Raw genomic sequence first — 18,985 nt, 5'->3', positions numbered from 1 at the left:
GTTACCTGTGTTTTTGGTTCTTTGCCATGTTGCTGACCTCTTTATACCTTAGCCCATGCTGGCTCACACTACCCTAGGCTTTATCACTGGAGGGATAGCCCACCTATCCTGGTCTGGACCTTTCGTATAAACTTTTGCTGAAGGGCTTTGCTCCTTATTGTTTTTAGATCTGTTGATTCTTCTCCAGATCTACCTTTTTTGCTACGTGACCCAATTGCCTTGGCCTTATTTTTGCCCTAGCCAATAGGCTTGGCCACTCGATGTTTCCCCAAACTCTTTGAGGTCCTGGGGGTCCATCCCCTCCTATTTTGTTTACCTGTTTTGTTCCCCGCACCCACCTGAGGCCTTTCACATCTAGATAGCTAGAGTCTACCAGACACTCTCCCTTCGTTGCCTGCTCAGAATTACTCCTGTTCCTGTTATCCTGTTATACAACTCATGGATCTGTGCTTACTATTTTTCTATTGTTCTGCATGGTTACCTGATGCCATATGACTTTTGTGTGCTACTTCCCTGCCTGACTGCCCGGCTCGGGCCGGCACACCTGGGCACAGGGAAGCCTCGTCATATAGGGCGCACTGGATGCGCCCCGGGATTTCGCTGGCTCCACCCCCTGCGCAATCTCCCCTCCTTCTTTTGGGGGGGATGACTGGTTGCCTGGTGTGCCGGTCTTGGCCTGGTGGTCGGGGGCTCACTCTGGGACGGATGTTGGACCTGTTGGGGAAGGCCAAAATGGGACCTTTTTAGGACCCGCGCCCCCTTTTTTTTGGTGGCCCACCCCTTGCTTGCCCCGAAATTTATATTATATTGTGTGCTCGTTTACTTTCTGTGCTATGTTTATACAGCCGAGGGGCTCTGATATTGAACCCTACTCCGACTCCCCTCCACTTCCACTTCTCCAAGTAGGCCTGCACTTGATTCCCTCCGGATTCTCTGGACTTGAGCGCCTATCTTAGGATCCCCCCCTTTTTCAGCCTTACTTCCTCTCCACCCTTCTCTTGCTTGCTGTCTCCCCCAGTTTCTGACCCTTTTTCCCTCCCCCTCTCTTTGACTCTCTCTGTCCCCCCCCCCTTTTTTTTTTCTCCTCTTCTCTCTCTTCCCCTCCTTCCCGGGTATGATGGAGGCAATCTGTGTGGCCTCCCTAAATACTAAGGGCCTAAACGCCCCAGAGAAACGCTGGATGCTTCTTGGCGATCTTAAATGCTCGCACGCAGATGTGCCTCTCATACAAGAGACCCACTTTAAGTCTGGTCGTCTTCCCTTCCTTCAAAACCATTTTTTTTCAATGCGTATATCATGCCACAAAACAGGACTCTAAATCTAGAGGCGTTTCTATCCTTATCTCTAATAAGATTCCCTGGACGCTTTTGGACAAATGTTCTGTCCCGAACGGCCGCTACCTATTTCTCAAAGGCCGCGTAGGGGATATGGCCGTGACATTAGCCATGATCTAAGCTCCCAATTCTCACCAAGACACTTTCCTCAGCAAAACCCTGACTAAACTCATGGAGTTTGCGGAAGGCAGATTAATCCTCGGCGGGGATTGAACCTCACTTGGACACCTCTTCCGGGTCTTCCTCGGTTGCCCTCGGCGTCAAAAAACCCATATTACAAACATTGCCCGATCTTTAGCTGGTAGATGCGTGGCGAGTGTACCATGCAGATGAACGGGACTATATGTATTTCTCGCCTCCACACCAACTGTATTCCTGTATTGACCTCTTTTTGGTTACACATCGTCTGCTGTAGTGGATACTTGAGATCTCTATAGTTCACAGAACTTGGTCTGACCATTCACTGATTACCTTGACACTTGCCCTGGGCGGACCGGCCAGTACCCCTGATTGGAATTGGCGCCTCAATGAAAGTCTCCTCCAAAACTCAGAGATCCTACAAGAGGTTTCTGCGGAGCTTTCCTCCTACTTCCATATCAATGATACTCCTGAGAGTAATCCTGGGACAGTTTGGGAGGCCCATAAGGCCATAATTTGGGGGATCTTGATCAAACATGGTTCCCGCCTGAAGGAGAGGGAAGCCCAACTACAGAAACTATTGTCCTCCATTCAAACCTTGGAATTGCAACATAAGAGGACGCTCTCCCCAGGTCTTGGGACGGAGCTCGGCCATCTCCACCGACAGGTTGCTGATCTCCTCCACTTTAAAGCAAAAGCAGCCCTACAATCTTGTCAGAAACTTACTTATGAAGCGGGGGATACATGTGGCAAGCTATTGGCCAGATCCCTCCGGGAGTTGAGGACAGTGTCCTATGTCCCACACATCCGCAACGCAGGGCCGTCTTTCCAAATGGGCATGCCCGGCAGTTGCCCAGGGGCCCCACTTGCCAAGGGGCCCCACACACAGAGTGGCAATGATCTGCTCTGGTGTGGCTCTAAGTCTGCGCTGTACTGGTTGCTAGGAAGGCCAGCCGACTGGCATCTAGCAACCAGTGACATCTTGAGGAGAGGGGTCCCAGCATGCACAGCGGAGGAGGATCCTCCTCGTCCTCCTCTGCGCCTTGAATGGCTCCACCCACCTCCTCCCTTCATGTGGTGTGCGGCCGCTGTGGAAGGTAATCAGACTGCTGCAGGCTGCTTGATTTTTTCTCTCTCTCTATCCTCTGTCTGTGCCATCCTTTACCTGCCATGTACATCCTCTGTGTGCCATCCTCTGTGTGCCTTCTACATCCTCTGTGTGCCATCCTATACCTGCCATGTACATCCTCTGCGTGCCATCCTATCCTTGCCATGTACATCCTCTGTGTGCCAGCCTATACCTACCATATACATCCTCTGTCTGGGCCATATTTTACCTGCCATGTACATCCTCTGTATGCCATCATCTATGTGCCATCCTATATCTTTCCTGTACATCCTCTGTGCCATGTACATCCTCTGTGCGCCATCCTATACCTGCCATGTACATCCTCTGTGTGCTATCCTATATCAGTCTTGTACATCCTCTATGTGCCATCCTCTGTGTGTCATCCTATACCTGTCATGTACATCCTCTTGTGTGCCATCCTATACTGCCCATGTACATTCTGTGTCCATGTGCTCTCCTGTACCTGCCCTGTAAGTCATCTCACTGTGCCATCCTATATCAGTTATGTACATCCTCTGTAAGCCATCCTATACCTGTCATGTACTGTACAGCGGCTGTCTCTGTGCCATCCTATACCTGCCATGTTCTCTCTGTTATTCAATAATCCATAGTGTTTTCGTACTGTAATTTCTTGTTTATCAATTCCTTGTGTTTCAAACTCATGTTATATTGTCCAAACGTTGTGTTAATGTTTAAACACTGATTTTGTTGGAGGTACCAATAAATATCGCCTTATCGATAATTTGCATTTTTATTCTCGTGGGCGATTGTGTAGGCAGGGCCCCAGTGCTCTGCATTGCCCGGGGGCCTATAAGGCTCTTAAGATGGCACTGCCGGGCTCGTTAGACCTCTCCTCTTCTCTTTGCTGGTGTTGGGGGTTTGGCCCTCTAGGCTCCATGCCTGTCTCTTTCTAACCCCCCCTTTCCCCCCCTCTTGTCTTCCCCCCCCCCCCCATTTTCATTTCTCCTTTTCCCCTGGCTCCTTTACACTATCTATTCTGTAAATTCTAAGTGCCATCCCTTCGCTGTCTCCCCCCCCCCCCCTGCTCTCTCCCCCTCCCTTCCTTTCTCAGCACTAGGACATGTGAAGAGTGCACTGTTTGTTGTATTAGGATCTTGATACCCTCCTGTGAATTGCTAAGTACTATTGTTCTAAACACCTTTTGATTTGATAACCCCGAAGTTTTGTTCTGTTTGTGGTTGGTTGTACCTTGTTTTTGTATGTCCTTTGTTTTGCAAATAAATAAAAACGTTTCTGTTAAAAAAAAGATGGCACTGCCGCAACGCACAGGGGAGGAAACTTTCTCTACCCTCAGACATAGCCATGACCTTTCGAGTATTTTACTCCTCCCTGTATAACCTCCCCCCTACTGGCTTCCCTTCCATACCGGTCGAAGAATATCTCACCTCTGCCCAACTACCCCGCCTTTCTTCTCCTGAGAGACAGGCCCTAGACGAGCCCATATCATTGTCAGAACTACAATCTGCGATGGCAAACACTAAAAATGGGAAGGCATATGGCACCGTCTGGGTTCACTATCCAGTATTATAAAGCTCTCCATCCCCAACAGCCCCTACATGCTGAAATTGTTTAAGGATCTTGGTCACACCGCCTCCTTTCACTCATCTACTCTTCTTGCGCACATCTCGGTGATCCCAGAAGAGGGTAAGGAGAACCCCTCCGTATGCGTTAGCTACCGCTCTATTTCTCTCCTCAATGTTGACCTGAAAGTGGTTTACCAAGATAATAGCTACTAGATTGCAGACCTTTCTACCCCGCCTGGTACATCGGGACTAGGTCGGGTTTATCCCCACCAGAGAGGCGAGGGACAACACCATTAAGGTAATTAACCTGATCCACAGGGCTAGAGACACAAAACTCCCTTGTGTTTTTCTAAGCACGGGCACCAATAAGGCATTTGACAGGGTGCGCAGGGACTTTAGGTTTGCTGTCCTGAGGGGTGTTGGCGTTGGGGGAACGAATGACCCAATGGATTGCCAATGTTTACTCCCCAAGCCTCTGTGAAGGTGAATGGTACATTGTCAGAGCCGATCCCCATCTCCAACAGTACCCGTCAGGGCGGCCCCTTTCTCCCCTGTTATTTGCCCTGTCTCTGGAACCCTTCTTGAGTAAAATCTGATCTAATCCTGATATTAGGGGCGTTCCCGTAGTGGATTCTCAATATAAGGTCTCAGCCTATGCTGACGACCTACTTTTTTCACTGACTGATCCCCTTACCTCCCTCCCCAACCTTATGGCGGAATTTGATCGCTACAGAGCGATCTCTAAGCTGAAAATTAATTTTTATAAGTAGGAAGCCATGGGCGTGATGTTGTCAGCTTCGGTGGTTGATCACCTCCATTCTACTTTCCAATTTAAATGGACACTGTCCGCACTAAACTATCTGGGCACATAGAGCTGCTGCTCTGTGTCCCCTTCAGCCTCAGCAGAGGCTAGCACGTTAGAAACAGTTCCTTCTAAATCGCGCCCATTTATGCTGTATTGCGCATGTGTGGTGTATCTCTGTACTTAAAAGGTGAAAATTTTTGCGCACGCGAATAGGCCTTCACCACAGACACGCTATCAAGGGAGGAGACGAAAATGCGGACGCTTATGCGCCCTAAAACAGCAACCACATGGGGTGAGAGCAGCTTAGGCTGACTGAATTTTGTTTGTCACAGCTGATACCTTTCAGGTGATCAGTCCAGTGTGATAACAATAAGCAAAGAAATAATGTTTAACCACCTCAATACAGGGCACTTAAACCCCCTTCCATCCCAGACCAATTTTCAGCTTTTAGCGCTGTTGCAATTTGAATGACAATTGCGCGGTCATGCAATTATGTACCTAAACCAAATTTGTGTCATTTTTTCCCCACAAATAGAGCTTTCTTTTGGTGGTATTTGATCACCGCCAGGTTTTTTCTTTTTTGGTGCACAAATAAAAAAAAAAAAAAAAAAGACTGAAAAAAAAAAAAAAAAAAAAAAGTTTTGTTTAGGTTATAAAATTTTGTAAATAGATATGTTTTCTTCCTGCACTGATGAGCACTGATGATGCCGCACTGACAGGCACTGATGGGGAGACACTGATGGGGTGGCACTGATATGCAGCACTGATGGGCACTGATAGATAGCACTGATATGCAGCATTGGTGGGCACTGATAGGCAGCGCTGATGGGCACCGATTGGCGGCACTGATAGGTGGCACTGATAGGTGGCACTGTTGGGCGGCAATGATCGTCATTGATGGGGGGCACTGATGGGGGGCACTGATGGGCACTGATAGGCAGCACTGTTGGGCAATAATGGGCACTGGTGGGCGGCACTGATAGATGGCAATAACGGTACTGGTGGGCAACACTGATAGGGAGGGCACTGGGGGGCTCTGAGCCCTGCTTGCCATCCCTGGTGGCCATGGTGGGCATCCCTGGTGGCTTAGTGGCACCCCTCCCCCCCCCAGGGCTGCACTGGTAATCAATGTTCTGATTACCAGCACAGACCCCCCCTGTGATCAGTGAGTAATTAGAAATACTCACTGATCACCCCCGCAGCAGCACCGATCATCCCTCTTCTCCTCAGGATCTGTCAGGAGGAGAAGAGATTGAAGCCGTTACAACGGCTCTATTTACATTACATGACGGCTGTGATTGGACACAGCCGTCATGTGATCAGGAGGGCCAATCACAGGGCCCTCCTGCCAAATGATGTTGCTCTGTGTCCGAGGGACACAGGCACATCGAGATCGCGCCGTTGCGCGTGCCCGCGCGATCTCTCTCCTTCTGAAGGACGTTCCAGAACGTCCATTCAGAAGGACGAGACTCCCGCCCGGCCGTATATCTACAATGGCCCGGGTGGGAGGTGGTTAAACAAACTTTGCATCATCCCACAACTGCACAAACTCATAATCACAATTGATATAAATGGCACATTTAATCCCTAAGGAAAATTCAGAGCTTTTAACAAGATATATTTTACATAGCTTAACATCCACACATTGGTTTGTCACAGCTGATACCGCTCAAGTAATCAGCACAGGGAGAAAATAGTGTGTCAGAAAAATAAGCACAGAAACAAAAGCTTAACAAGATGTATTTTGCCTAGGCTTAACATCCATAGTCTCATGCAGAGACTCACATGGCCCTCGGTCTCTGGTATCTTTTTAAAGGGAACATTGCATAAAATATTTACAATTTGCAATTATGCCAGCAACTTTTACCTTCAAGGTTTGCTATATGTGTAAATATTTAAAATTGGACTCACCAGTCCTGCCGCAGGATTCTGTTTTGAAACAGGAATCCAATCTTTCCCCATCACGGCGAGCTTTGTCTTGGCGACCTTCAAGGACTGGGTCCCCTTGTTTTATTGGGGCCACGACCTTGGACCTGTAGAGCACCCTGCACGGAGTGCCTTTGGGGTTTGGTATTCCAAGGGTCCGGATCCCCAGGGCCCATCGCCTTAGAAGAACAGCATTACAGGCAAAACCTTGTATCTGCTTCCCGAGGCTCAGGTATCATCTTTTTAGTCCATTGACTGTGGATCCGATAGCTAACCCTTTTGATTCAGAGATCTTTGATCAGGGTATGAAGAATATCTTATTTCTTCTTTGAAATGTGGAGACTCTCCACATTGACCATCCCCTTTAGACAGTGGCAAAAAAAAAAAAAAAAAAATGAGGTAGTTCCTGTGTGGGAGGGGTTATATAGGGAGGCATCCTTTCTGATTGATTGCCAATGTCCTTCAACTAAAGGTGGCTGTATAACCCAAATGTTATGATTTATGGCTCTGTGTCCTGTGATGTACGAAAATAAATGTATTATAGGTCTTCTCCATTGTGACTCACCTGTCTTGCTCTAATGATTGTATACTTTATCTTGACTATTGTACCAATATATTGTAGATTCTTGCACCCTTTTCTCCCCCTGAAGATGGAACAAACATATCTCAGAAATGTGTTGGATTGCATTGTGAACACCTCCAAGAACCTGGCCTCTTAGCCTATACTGACCAGCTTGGTGCTCCAGCATATCCAAGTTTCAGGGTGCTTTTTATTTACAATAATCTGTGTTATCCTGCTATGTGTTTTTAAGATGTGATTTACCTTTGACCTTTATGGTCATGTTTAAGATTGCACAACAAAAAAAAAAAAAGTTTGGTCATTTTTATTATACCTCTTGTTACATCTCTTTACTATTTCCATAGTCTGCCTCCAAATTTCTAATTGGGGTAACACTGTTCTCTTTCTGCATTTTTCCTCTCTGTGCATGACCTCTGTGACTCAAATCATAATATTCTTCTTCTATACAATTCACATATCTACAACTTCGGTATTGTCATCCTACCTCGCCCCATAGTACTTTCCCTGTGACACTGATTATGCGGTTTACTGATCTCACTGTAGGTATACATCTCTGTGACACCAATCAGCCATCATTGACATAAATCAGAATATTTACTTAGTACATTAGGTGACCTGTGCTTCTTGTCTGCACATCCCATGTTATCTTGAATAGGATGATGATGGTAATACCCCTTTTCTGCCTTTATCTTCTTTGTTTGATCACATTACCTTGTGCATTACTGTCATCTTTATTATTCAAACCTTGAGCCCTGGACTAGTTCACCCTGATGCAATGTGAGATCTCCACATCACACTACAAGGCTATCGCATGGCTTCCATGCGATCTGCTGCAGGTGTCAATGTTAGATTAATGGCCCCCGAAACGGATTGGAAAAGAGCAGTGCGATTGCCAGAATTGCAGCACATGGGTGTGAACACCCATGTGATGGGATCCAGGTGCCAGGAAAAAAAAGGTCCTGCACCATTTTGGTTGGATGCAATGCAATTTAAACCATATAAAATGTATGGCAAATTAATCCCATGTGATGTGAATGGAAATGCACTTCGATTCCTGTGCGAATCACATGCGGTGTTTTGCATGCACCAGTGTCAACCTAGGCTCAGTCATTGTTACATAATGTCTTTCATATTGTGCCAAATATATTTGTCTGCATCTCTGAATGACAGTGTTGCCAACCTATCAAATTAAAATTTACTGACACAACACCCAAAATCTACTGACACAGCCAAGTTTTAATGGCATTTCCAAAACTTACAAAAATTACATTAAGTGAAAATTTCAGTATTTATGTTACAAACACATACAATATGCAATTACCAATGTGATTTAAGGGAGATTTCAAGGTAAAAGAATATTTGTTATTTTTGATATAGTAAGAGCGGGTTAATATAACCCATCATTTTTGTCACCTGCAGTGGTTATAGAAAAGAATCACCCTCTTTTAAAATAATCATATTTTCTTGCATTGCAACCTGAAATGAAGACAGATGCAGGGCCCTCTTTAGAGTTGCCCTTTACATTAACCACTTTACCACCGGAGGATTTTGCTGTCTTCCGTCCAGGCCACTTTTTGCGATTCGGCGCTGTGCGACTTCAACTGACAATTGCGCGGTCGTGCGACGCCGTACCCAAACGAAAATTTACGTCCTTTTTTTCCCACAAACAGAGCTTTCTTTTGGTGGTATTTGATCACCTGTGCGATTTTTACTTTTTGCGCTATAAACAAAAAAAGAGCGTTTATTATTTTGAAAAAATAACAATATTTTTAACATTTTTTTATATGAAATTCCCCCCAAAAAAGATTTAAAAACCAATTTTTTTTAAAAATTTTGGCCAATTTGTTTTCTGCTACATATGTTTGGTAAAAAAAAAAAATCGCAATAAGCGTATTTTGATTGGTTTGCGCAAAAGTTATTGCGTTTACTAACAAAGGGAAAGATCTGTCATTTTTGGTGTTTTTTTTTTTTAACGCGTAATGGTGGCGATCTGCGATTTTTTTTTGCGGGACTGCGACATTGCGGCGGACAGATCGGACCCTTGACTGACATTTTTGACACTTTTGGGGGTACCAGTGACATTACTGCAGTAATCAGTGCTATATATATGCACTGTTACTGTAAAAATGACACTGGCAGGGAAGGGCTTAATTTTATTGGAGAGGGAGGGGTTAATGTATGCCTGGTGCTTACTGACGTATGTGGGGGGAGGTGACTGAGTGAGTCATGGACAGATCGGATGTCCAGCTATGCTGAACAGTCCGATCCGTCACTCCCTGTCACTATGGAGATCCGCCCGCTTGTGTTTACACAGGCGGGCGGATCTCCACACTAGATCCCCGGCGATCGGGGCAGAGCAGCGGCGATCGCCGCTGCTCCTCCCCTGGCCCGACTCCCGCGGTGAATGAAAACAGCGGGAGCGAGCCTCCGGCGGCGCGCAAGCGCCCCCCAGAAGGGGGAGTGTCTGACGACGTAGTACTACGTCGTCAGACGATAACGAGCCACTCTGCCGCAGTAATATTACTGTGGGCAGAGGTAAAGTGGTTAAAGTTTCCTCTTACATCAGAGTATGTTATTAGGGCTCCCTCCCCACTGACAACCAATGTAAGAGATGTTACTTGGGCTCTCCACTAACAACCAGTGTATGGAATGCTACTGGTGGAAGACTCTGATGTAAAGGAAAAAGGAAGGAGCTGGTAAATTACATATTTACCGACCCCTTTCTGGTTCTCCATTGTGACACATTCCCTGCAGCAGCCGGCAGGAGAGGGGAGGGAGCACAGTGGGGGGGGGGGGGGCAGGGGGGCACACAGGGGCCCAGAGACAGCAGAACACAAGTGAACTGGATAGGAGTGGCGGGGGCAGCATACAGGAGAACCAATCTCCTCCATTTTCCTCCTGCAGCTACAGGAGGAAGTGATTTCTCTACATGCTGCCCCTGCCGCCCATCCTATCCTGGTGTACAGGGGAGCCGCACAGGCCCCCTGGAGCATGGGGCACGGTTGCAATTTCAACCCCTGTAGTTACACCCCTGGCTGGTGGTAGATCTTTCACTTGGGTACTATAAGTAAATACAGCTGGATAAAACAAAGTGTTTTCATTTCAGGCTGCAAATCAACAAAAATTTGATTTTTAAAGAGGGGGGGGGGGGGGTGATTCTTTTCTACACCCGCTGTCCAACTGAAGAGATTTCCCCTTAATTTCTGTTTCATGTCATGGCCACCACAGAAAGTGAGGTGAAATCTCTGGTAGCCAACAGGATCACCAGTATTTATGTCCATAAATTCGGAAGATTCACCTCTATGTCTGTTCTGTAATCAAGTTTGCTTTTGGTGATAGAAGTAAAAAGGAAAAAAATAGAGAATAAATCTCCCTAGTCTGGGTCAAAGACAGCAATAAACACGTCAACATATCGAATGGAAAAAGTAATGCATTTTTACGAAATAGCAAGAAAGAATGTACTTTCTACCTTCCAGCAGCGTACAATGGAACAGGTGTCCCAATGTGAAGGTTTTCCTTCACCTCCTGTTCCACTGACAACTGCTATTTTGTAAATGTGTCAATTTTGCCCCTTTGACAATAGAACAAAGTGTGAACTTTCCTAACAGTGACAGATAACTGCTACTAAAAACTGAAGCAAAATTACTTTTTTGCAAAGATACATTTAGCAGCTTTTGTGGAGACCGTTATCCCTATAATTTTTTACAATGTAAACAGCAATTCAGGTTTGAAAAAAAATGTAACAGAAAAGAATAAAAAGAAAAGGGGACGAATGGCCTCTTTTATTTATGGGGAAGTGGCAGGTGAGGATAGCTTAGAGTAAGGATTAGGCTGAGTTAGTTGTTAGGCAGTTTAGAGCCTGTCAGATGTAATGAAAGCTGATTGGCTATGGGGTGATAGTTAGTTTACCCAGTATCCAGGAAGAATAAGCCCCTTACCCGTTTGAGCCGGTTTTTTCCCGCCTGAAAGAGTTGAAGATGATTGGCCAAAGAGTTCAAGAGGTCCTATTTAAGGGCCTCCTCACAGATGAATCGTCACGTCGCCGGTCAAGAGGAGAAGAAAGAAGTCAGCCCAGCGGTTCTCCAGACGGAAGAAGCGGTCGGTGCAGCGGCGGTCGAGAAGGGTCATCGTCGGTCGGCAGCGGCTTTCCTCCTTCGTAGCGGTACTAGCCCAGCGTTTTCGGGAGGAAGACGGCGGCTTCCGTAACGGTTCCTGGCCGAAGACAGAAGAAGAGAAGACAGGCGGTTCCGCTTACCTCAGGAGAGATGAGCCTCATGAGAAGACTGATCGAGCGGGCGGGCGAGGCTGGCGGCGAAGTTTGGGTCCGGCGGTGTCTCGAGCTGCCGCTCGTCGCGGAATCCGGTGGAGCGGCGGGCGAAGATAGAGCGGGACCGGCATCAAGGGCGGCCGCCGGAAGTGAAGTCGGACGGGGATCGGCTGACGTAACGGTCCCGGACGGAAGAGCGTCATCCTCGGCGACGACGGGCGGAGAAGACGTCACGGGAAGCGGTGCGAGCAGGCGCGTCACACCCGGAAGAGCCGGCCAGGGGATCGGGCCGGTGAAGAGGCGGCGCAATCTGCGCCATCGTTCCTCCCCTCCGGTGGAGGTCCGACGCGCCGGGAGGGGCAGCGGAGCATCGCCAAGGAGCGGCCAAGCGGGAAGACCTGCTCCGGGTGACGGAGCGAGGGCCCAGTCGGCGGCGGCAAGATCGGTCGGCGGGACGAGGAGTTCGGAGGGGATCGCGCCGGCGAGATCAGATGAGGAGATCTTCGTGGATACTGTGGTAGCCCCCTCCCTGGTCACTAGGCCCCCCAGGACACAGCACATAGGACCGGAACACACCACCAGGGGCGCTGTCGCTCAGGACAGTGCACCCCTGCCTGCCATGTCAGGGTTATTACAGAACTTCCTGAAGGACTTTAAGTCCTTATTGGAAACCAGCACAGATGCTGGGTTGTGTACCCCTGCAACTGTGCTGCCATCCCCTGCTGCCATATCTGCCCCCACTGCTACTATATCGGGCGACATGGTGGCTCCTCAGCCTGTTCCTTCACCTAGAGATGTATGGATTCCTCCCATGGGCAATTTGGAGGTTGAACCTCATAGGCCCCAGAGCTTACATTCTGATATGTCGGCTTCTTATCTCCTAGCTCAATCGCAGAATCTGCCGGAGACTTCCCTTAGGGAAACTCTCACATGTGAAGTGTCCCCGTTAGGATTCCACTTATCTGAGTCCGTTAAAGAGAGGATCTGGCAGGGACATTTTATAGATATGTTGTCACTGTTGCCTTCAGCTAGAGATTTTGTTGCTAGGGGTGATAAGAAGGACGATGATGAGCGGAGGCGCCCTATTTCCAAATCTTTCAACAACTGGTTGCAGGGCTTTTTTATTTTTTCGTCGGGTATGTGTGAACGTTTCCCTGCTAAAAGCATCGGGTTATTTCAACATGCCGATATTGTACTGGAAGCATACAAAAATTTTGGTGGGACCTCCTGGTCTCAGTACGACGTGGCTTTTCGCCAAAAGCTGGCGGTGCAGCCCGCTATGAAATAGGGAGTAAAGGATGTCAGCCTTTGGCTGGACCTTTTTCTCCCACAAAGGTCAATGTTTCCCAGGCAGCCCTTTCCGAGCCAGCAGCCCCAAGCCTCCTCCTCGGGTTTTCAATTTAGAAAAGGAGTGTGCTTTAACTTCAATGAATCCGTCTAAGTGGCCGGGTTCATGCAAGTACAGGCACGAATGCGCATTTTGCTCTGGGACCCACCCCATTGCAAAGTGCTTTAAGAGGCAAGGGGGTCAGGCCACGGGTGTTCTGCACAAAGGCGGTAACCCCAGTGAGCCTCACCGCCATGCTCCCGTGGCTTCAGCGTTACCCAGACAGGGCGAAAGCCACACTCCTAACTGAGGGTTTTACAGATGGTTTCCCCCTGCCCAAATTTTACGGTCAGGGTTGTAGGTTGGTGGAGAATCTTAGGTCTGTTGAGGGTTTGGAATCAGTCGTGGAGGAAAAGGTGAGTAAAGAAATTGAATTGGGTAGATTCGCTGGCCCTTTCTCGGTCCCCCCCTTTAGGAATTTTAGGATCTCCCCTTTGGGCATTGTCCAAAAGTAGGAGCCTAATACTTAAAGGCTTATTCATCATTTGTCGTTTCCTTTCGGGGATTCTTTAAATGATGAGATAAGCGAGGATTTAGCTACGGTCCAGTATTCCTCATTTGACGATGCCCTAGTGAAATTAAGGGGTCTAGGGAGGGGGGTTTTGATGGCCAAGGCAGACATTAAATCGGCTTTTCGGCTGCTGCCGGTACACCCAGACGCATTTAATTCCCTTGGGTTTTTCTTTTCGGGCAATTTTTATTTTGACAGATGTCTCCCTATGGGATGTTCATTGTCATGTTTTTATTTCGAATGTTTTGCAACCTTTTTGGAATGGGTCGTTTCGACATTTTGTGATTCGACCGACATCGTCCACTATTTGGACGATTTTTTGTTCTTGGGACGAGCGGGATCTACAGACTGCTTGCGCTTACTGGATGGTTTTGTACAGTTGTGCGAGCTTTTTGGGATCCCGTTGGCTCATGAGAAAACGGCTTTGCCGTCTACCTGCATTCAATTTTTAGGTATCACCATCGACTCCGAGGTAATGGAGTTTAGGCTCCCGCAAGAGAAAGTGTCTAAACTCAAACTTTGTCTATTGTCTTTGATCCGGAGGCGTAAGGTTCGTCTTAAGGAGATGCAGTCCTTGCTTGGTTTGCTGGCATTTGCTTCCAGGGTCATTCCCCTGGGTAAGCTATTTTCCAGGAAACTGTATGCGACGATTGCGGGTCTCAAGTCGCCCAATTCTCATGTGAGGTTAACTCAGGAGGTCAGGGAAGATATGTTGGTGTGGTTCCAGTTTTTGACGGATTTCAATGGCAAAAGTGTTTGGCAGGAGGAATTTATCCTAGACAAGGACTTTTGTCTTTTTACGGATTCAGCGGGTTCGGTTGGCTTCGCCGCCATTTGGCGCACACATTGGTGCGCCGACCGCTGGTGTCCGAGATGGGTTCAGTTGGGTTTCACACGCAACAGCGTTCTTCTGGAGCTCTTTCCAATTGTGGTGGCCCTGGAGGTCTGGGGCCATCACTTTCGGAACAGGAGATTGATGGCTAGGACAGATAACAGGGGGGTGATGTTTGCTATCAATTGTTTGTCTTCAAAATCCCCTCCTGTTATAGCATTATTGCGTTACCTTGTGTCTAAATGCTTGTCCTTTAATATTTGGATTAAGGCGACTTTCGTCCCGGGCAAAGATAATGGTTTGGCGGATGCTTTGTCTCGCTTACAGATGGAGCGCTTTTTTACGCTGTTTCCGGAAGCGGACGAGCTGAGCTGTCATTACCCGAGCCACTTATGGTACATAGTTTAGACTTGGTAGCAAGGAATGTATTGCGTTCTTTGGCTCAGTCGACCATGGCAGGATACCAATCTGCATGGTCTCTATGGGTGTCGCATCTTCAGTCATCGGTTGTATCCCCGGATAGTTTTTCAGAACATTTGGTACTGTCATTTTTAAATTCATTATTCCATAAAGGGTATGCGTGGTCTCACGTGAACAAAATTTTGGCCGGAGTATCGTTTTTCGTTAAGTTAAGGAATTTCCCTTCATGCATTTCCTTTTTTACGGTACGTCAAGCCCTGAAGGGATATCGGAAAGCGTCTTTTTTGCCTGATTCTAGGAAGCCCGTCACTGTCTCACTTTTGGTGAGTTTGTGTTCAATTACGTCGTCCGTTTGCTTTTCTTATTATGAGTCGGTCCTTTTTCAGGCGGCTTTTTCTTTGATGTTTTTTGCGGCACTGAGAATTTCTGAGCTAGTGCCGACGAATAGGACGCTTAGCTCCGGTCTTTTTATCTCGGACGCAATTTTATCTGACATGACCTGTAGCATTTTGATACGTTTCTCTAAGATGGATCAGTTGGGTGTTGGGAAGCATGTTGAATTGCACAGGTTTCGCAACTCGTCAGTATGTCCGGTGCGTTTACTGAATAAATTTTTGGCTATTAGAGTGGCCGGTTCCGTATTCTTGTTCAATCACCAGGATGGTAGGCCATTGACTGGCTATCAATTTAATGCAGTTTTTAGGAAGTGTCTCGTTCAGTTGGGGCTGGATAAGGAAAGGTTGACTTCCCATTCCTTTCGTATCGGTGCCGCTACTGAAGCTGCGAGATTGGGTCTTGATGATCAATTTGTTAAGAAGTTGGGTAGATGGAAGTCGGATGTTTTTCAATCCTATATCCGCCCTGACACTGTTTGTTAAAATTTTCAGGACGATGTCTGACCATATGGATCATCGGACACTCTTTCGCGCACTGGGCTCGTGCACGAGCCAGAAGACGTTCTTATGGTGAAAACCTTGGCTTAGATCCCAATTATTATAGGATTCAGTGGTTTAGCAAGAGAGGAATGCTGTGGTCGGAATTTCGTCCCGAAATTTTTAGACTTCTGCAGTTTCTCCCCCCCCCCCCCCCCGGATATACTGGTAGTGCACCTTGGGGGGAATGATGTAGGTAGAGCTAGAACTTTGGATCGGATTTTTGCAATCCGGGATGACCTACAATTGTTAAAGTTGTCGTTTCCTTTTATGACCGTGGTTTTTTCGGAGGTCATCCCGAGACTCGCTTGGTTCAAGCATTGTTACTTGAGACCATTTGAAAAAATTCGTAAGCGCGTCAACAGGGCTCTGGAAAAGCTGCTGCGCATAGTCGGGATTTTATCTTTCAGGCATAGGGAGTTAGAGGGTGGTACTAGTGGACTGTACAGGTTTGATGACACCCACTTATCAGACATTGGCCTTGATACTTTTAATGCCAACCTGGGTACTTGCATAGAAGAGGCTGCGTGTTGGGGGTGTGCCAGGCGGGTGTGAGCCGCCTGCCTTTTGGATGTTTCGATATATTTATTTGTTAATGGCAACCTGGGTCGTTGGGACCGGGTTGTTTTCTATACTGCTGTTTTATTCAAGTTTAAAAAGATTTATCGATCTTTAATGTGTGAAATAATAAACGGCCGCGGCCTCTTTCATTCCAAAATTAAGTCTGAAGGTGTCTTATTTAATATTTTAAGATAAGGTTAAGGAAATCCTGCCTACTGCCCCATATTCCTGTCTTCTAAAAGGTGTTGTACATCTGAAAGGAATCAAATTGATCTTCTGTGGTCATTCTTCCTCCTCCACCACTACATCTTTGTCCTTACCAGCAGCAGAAGACACACAGTGGCTTACGTTTATGGTTTAAAAAAAAGTGTCAACCTCGTGGTCATACATTGTGACGTCAACCCTTTCAATCATGTGTGGAGTAATCTTTCCTGTGCGACTCTTTACTGACAGCAGTCCTTCCAACATTGGAGTGAAACGTTTGTTCCTGTGATCAGTTTTCATTAACTTTACAGATGAGAACACACGTTCTACCTCAGCTGTCCCATGGGGAAGGGAAAGCAGAGCTTTTTTTGCAAATTTAACCAGATGTGGGAATTTAGGTATTTTAACCACTTAAGCCCCGGAAGATTTTACCCCCTTCCTGACCAGGGGGTTTTTTGCGATTTTTTACTGCGTGACTTTAACGGACAATTGCGCTGTCGTGCGACTCTGTACCTAAATGAATTTCTCGTCCTTTTTTTCCCACAAACAGTGCTTTCTTTTGGTGGTATTTGATCACCTGTGCGATTTTTTGATCATGCGCTATAAACAAAAAAAAGAGTAAATTTTGCAAAAATAACAATATTTTTCAAATTTTTTTATAAAAATCTAAATTTAACATTTTCGGCCAATTTGTTTTAGGCTACATAGGTTTGGTAAAAATAAATAAATAAATAAATCGCAAAAAGCGTATTTTGATTGGTTTGCGCAAAAGTCATCACGTTTACTAACAAAGGGAAAGATTTTTGTCATTTTTGTTTTTGTTTTTTTTTAACGAGTAATGGCGGCGATCTGCAATTTTTTTTTTTGCGGGACTGCGACATTGCGGCGGACAGATCGGACCCTTGACTGACATTTTTTACACTTTTGGGGTTACCAGTGACATTACTACAGTAATCAGTGCTATACATATGCACTGTTACTGTAAAAATGACACTGGCAGGGAAGGGGTTAACTGTATTGGAGAGGGAGGGGTTAAGTGTGTCCTAGGGGCGTGTTTCTAACTGTGATGGGACATGTGTACTATTGTAAAAACAGAGATAAACGGTTCTACGTAGTAGAACCATCTGATCTCCATTTTTACACAGGGGAGAATGACAGGCGGCTTGTTTACATAAGCCGTCTGACTTTCTCCCTCTCTACCGACGATCGTAGTGTGACCGGCGGACATCGGGTCCGCCGGTCACGCGCGCGGACTCCTCCGTGAACGAGCCGGAGCGGGCGCGCGCTCGCCCGCTATTGGCTCACAAGCCGGTCACAGGCTAGCGACGTAGATCTACGTCACTCTGCCTGGCCAGGGCTGACTGCCGCAGTAAATATACTGTGCGCAGACGGCAAGCGGTTAAGACTGTCCTGATCGAGACTACTGCTTTGTCCTACCATGTGCCAATAAGAATCATAAGTGCGAGTCTCAGTGTATACAAGTTTCACTTTTTGAATTGAAATACTGAAATAAAAATTCTCTTTTTGATGATATTCTAAATTTAGGAGATGCACCTGTATAAATTGTTTTTTTTTTTTTTTGAGCAGAAAAATAAAGAAGTGGTCTAAGAAAGGTCATTACAAAGCACACAATTTATTTTTTTCTTTAACTATATACATAAATAACATACAAAAAAAGAATAATTGCTTTAAATAAATAATGCACTTATTGCTTCTTAAAACTTTTTAGAATAGGATATATATTTTCAAATGCTTCATAGATTTCAGTACGTTCTTTAGCACCTACAAAGAGAGAAAACAAGCATAATTAGCCATGACCAAGAGGATCACTGGACAGTACTTTTTCACCCTACACGATTAGAATAGCCCTTTAACACCCAAAAAAAAGAAAACATACTATGGTGTACAGTTGATGTGCGTCTGGAGCGTGGAAGTTATAATATGTTAATTTAGGCTAAAATGTTAGTTTTGCCTAAATAAGGGAAATGCCAAGTTTTCATTGCCAAGTCCCACTATTTGGGGAGAATCCCCCCCCCCCCCCCAACCACCACCACTATGTCCTGTGATATGTATGCCAAAACAGAAAGCAAGGGGATTGTACAATAGGAGAGGAGCAGCAACAAAACCTCACAGGAGGTTCCATCCCTTCACTATGCAAAAACAAAGTTTTAAATGGAGTTAGAAAAAAAAAAAAAAATCACAACCGTTTGAGAAAGCACATATACAATTGTTTTATTCAAGCAGAAGGATTGGTAATAAGGGTTTTCCAACATCTCGATGCTGTAGATGAAAACATACATGCTTCTAGTAAATCGATTTACAGAGTTGCATTGTGTGCCTACAGCTACTCGTGCATCTACTGCATGCCAAGTAGAAACAATGGCAGCAGGCTTCATTCCCTTCCCTATTACAGGT

General features: G+C 46.3%; 1 protein-coding gene across 1 annotated transcript in view; it reads right to left on the bottom strand.

The window, feature by feature from the left end:
• Positions 1-18,275: 18,275 nt before the first annotated feature.
• The window catches only part of TBPL2 (TATA-box binding protein like 2), a gene marked incomplete at its 3' end in the record, with an annotated part of 32,258 nt that continues 31,548 nt past the window's right edge, over positions 18,276-18,985 (bottom strand). The window contains exon 7 of the mRNA XM_082242858.1: positions 18,276-18,352. Within this exon, the coding sequence (XP_082098984.1) occupies positions 18,276-18,352 (77 nt within the window). The remainder of the gene's footprint in view (positions 18,353-18,985) is intronic.

Source organism: Pelophylax lessonae (genome assembly GCF_965119305.1).
Source record: "Pelophylax lessonae genome assembly, chromosome: 13".
Lineage (NCBI taxonomy): Eukaryota > Metazoa > Chordata > Amphibia > Anura > Ranidae > Pelophylax > Pelophylax lessonae.
This window is presented reverse-complemented; position numbering and strand designations above follow the sequence as displayed.